Below are 3,280 nucleotides of genomic sequence, written 5' to 3'. Positions count from 1 at the left end.
AGGCTCAGCTGAAGTACCATCATCCACATAAAACCTTGGAAAATCCACCATTTAATAATTCCTCAACTCATCAGTTTCCTCCCCAAGGTTTTTTTCTCGGGTTTTTGTTGTTGTTGTTGTTGTTTTTTGGACAGGGGATACTGGGATGGGGAGGGAATGCAACAACTTTATTGAAAGAAAAGTGCAGTGAAATTACTCCAAAGCTTAAAAGAACCTTTAGGGAATTTAGAAACCTCCCATCAAGTGTAGGACCAAATGCAGGATGAATTCTTTCTGGATATTGTAGTCACACAGGATATTCCTATCTTCCACCTGCTTTGACTTGATCTTCTCAATGATGTGATTAGGCATCTCTTCAAGTTTGATGTTTTTATCAGTCAAGGTCTTCACAAAGATATGTGTCCCACCACTGAGAAGAAGGACTAAATAAAGATTCTTTCTGGATTTGTAGTTAGAAAGGGTGCAGCCATCTTCTAGCTGTTTCCCAGCAAAGATCAATCTTTGCTGATGTTCCATATAGCAGACCTTCAAATACCATGTCACCATTGAGTCTTCACTTTTCTAAGTTAAAATGTTCAGTTTCTTTAGCTATGAACTTAAGGCCCTTAACAATCTTGATGGCTCTCATATCAAGCTTAACAATATTTTCCTTAAAATGTGGAGACCAGAACTAGGCATTTAGGTGGCACAATGGATAGAGTTCTAGGCATGGAGTCAGGAAAAGTTGATTTCAAATATGACCTCTGATACTTACTAGCTATGTAATCTGGGGGAAGTCACTTTATCTAGGTCTACTTGAGTTTTCCCACCCATAAAATAGGGATAATAATAACACCTACGTTCTACAGTTGTCGGGAGGATGAAATGAGATAATATTTGTAAAGTACTTAGCATAGTTCCTGAAACATAATAGATACTATACAAATGCTTATTCATATTACAAATAAACAAAGTGCTCACATTTGTTTAGAACATAGTGTTACTATTTCCTTATTCCTGCAAGTTATCTCAAAGATTCTATTAGTTTGTTGTTGTTGTTGTTTTTAATAACTTCATGCTACCATAATAGTTTGTTGATTTCTATTTATCCCTCCATCCATGCATGCAACAAGTCTTAATTAAGCACCTACTATATACCAAAATTCTTGGTAGGTAACAGAGATATAAAGAAAAAAATGAAATTGTTCCTTTCCTTATGGAGGAATGAAATGTACAGAGATAAGCAAATGCAAAAATTATATGAAATAAATGCAAAACACTTTTAAAGAGAAGAAATTAGCACCTGGGGGGATCAGGATAGACTTCATGTAGGAGAGACAAGCTAAAGTGTGAAGAAATTGAGAAATTCTACAATGTGGCATTGAGAAGGAAGCACATTCAAAACATGTGTGTATAGGCAAAAACAGCGTTTAATGCATTGTATAGATTAAATATCAAGTTGACCAGGTTGGTTGAGACAAATGAGGAGTGATATGCAATAAGTCTGGAGAGGTAGTCAAGGGCACTGAGCTATGATGTGCAAATTCCACTCCTCCATTAAAAAATCAAAACAAAACAATCAGAATAACATATATTCCCTTCTCCAGTTCAGAGGTTGCACTCTGCCTACAGTTATGATATAGAAATCGCAGATAGAAGCTCATCAAACATATCTTGAAGTTCCTTTAGAAACTGAGAATATACTTCATGTAGTCCAGGTGACGAACTCATCTCGGCTGTCAATTCCTTTTTAGGCACTTTGTTTCCATCCTAAAATTTAAAAGCCATTCTCCTTGGCATAGGTGATTTTTATATCTACATCATCTATACATGTATGTACATAGACATACACAGGTGAATAAATATATATGCTCATTGCTGTAAGAATATGTATGCAAATATATTGTTTTTAATTGTCATTCATTTTTGAAAAGGACGATTGACATCAATGGTGATGTTTTAACTTGCATGTGAATTGGATTTAAGTGAGGCAGAGTCGTATAAATTGTCAGCCTCTTTCTTCTAGAGTCATTGAAGTCCAGAAGCAAGGTAAAAGTCAGGAAGATTGGTGATGACTCAGGATGTAGTGGATGATCTTGACATCTCTGATGTCTTACTCCACTCTAAGCACTCCACAGAGGTTTCTTAAGCCACCTTCATGGCCACTGGAACAAATTGTTCTCATCATCTCATTCTGCCAGTAGTCTTCATAGGCTTGAAGTAAGCATTCTCCTAACTCACTGAAGGGTTTGAGGCCTGTCAGTTACCCTCAATTTACAAATATACATACAAGGTCACTGTCATGCCATAATAGGGGACAGGAGTATAAGAGTAGGGCTCTAATGTAGACACATACCTATATTTCCTTCAATTCACCTTATGTCTGTTAGCCTGAGTGTATGACAGAAAGTTTGAAAATATACCTTATACTTCACCCCGGGCTAGAGATGACATGTTATGGGGCTAACAGTGGCTGAAATGAGTTTATCTCATTTCAAGTCCCATCTACAAATGATCCAAGTTCCTATTTATTTAAAAATTTCCCCAAAGGGTAGGTTCCTCAGCTCTGACAGAAGTCTCAGACTCTTTAGAACAGACCCCTGGGACTGAATTTCCTAAACTTAAGACCTGGGATAGTTCCGATGAGAGGAATTATGCAGAATAGCTGAGGTTACTTAGCATCATCTAGTGGGTTTTCTATACCTGGGGGTCTGTGAACTTATTTTATCTATCTATCTATCTATCTATCTATCTATCTATCTATCTATCTATCTATAATCTATTATCTCACAATATAGATAGATAACTATATAATCTTTTTCCACATCCATATACACATATCTATATCTTGTTGGTGATTTTGTGGGGGGAGGAGTCTACCCAAAGTATATGAAGACTTCTCATGGAATGGGAAGATGAGAGTAATTTGTTTCAACATACACAAAGGAAGCTGCAGCAGGCACTGTGGAGTGCTTAGAGCTTGGTTGGACATTGCAAATGTCAAGTCTATCCACTGTATCCTGTGCTGTCACCAGTTATCTTGACTTTTGTCCTGCCATTGGACTTTGATGACTCTGGAAGAGTAAAAGAAGCTTTGTCTCACTTAAATCCAATTCACATGCAAGTCAAGACATCACACATCCAATCGTGGTGTCATTGATCCTCATAGAAAAAGGACAAACAATGTATATCTATATCTATGCCTATATAGATATAGATAACTATTTCAGCATAATTTTCTTTGTAATCTTCTATATTTTATTTTATGCATTTAAAATATTATTCTTATAAAAGGCCCATA

General features: G+C 36.4%; 1 protein-coding gene across 1 annotated transcript; it reads right to left on the bottom strand.

Moving 5' to 3' along the window:
• Positions 1-225: 225 nt before the first annotated feature.
• Positions 226-546, bottom strand: LOC122753817 (polyubiquitin-B-like). The gene has a single exon (XM_044001527.1). It carries the CDS (start codon positions 544-546, stop codon positions 226-228), a length of 321 nt encoding a protein of 106 aa, XP_043857462.1.
• Between the last annotated feature and the right edge of the window lie 2,734 nt (positions 547-3,280).

This window comes from Dromiciops gliroides, chromosome 1 (assembly GCF_019393635.1).
Source record: "Dromiciops gliroides isolate mDroGli1 chromosome 1, mDroGli1.pri, whole genome shotgun sequence".
In the NCBI taxonomy this organism is placed as follows: domain Eukaryota; kingdom Metazoa; phylum Chordata; class Mammalia; order Microbiotheria; family Microbiotheriidae; genus Dromiciops; species Dromiciops gliroides.
The sequence above is the reverse complement of the archived record's forward strand: the minus strand, read 5'-3'. Positions and strand labels throughout refer to the sequence as shown.

What these genes read in the sequence shown, in the direction of transcription:
- LOC122753817 (XM_044001527.1), bottom strand. Translation starts at nt 546, where the DNA reads ATGGTGACATGGTATTTGAAGGTCTGCTATATGGAACATCAGCAAAGA.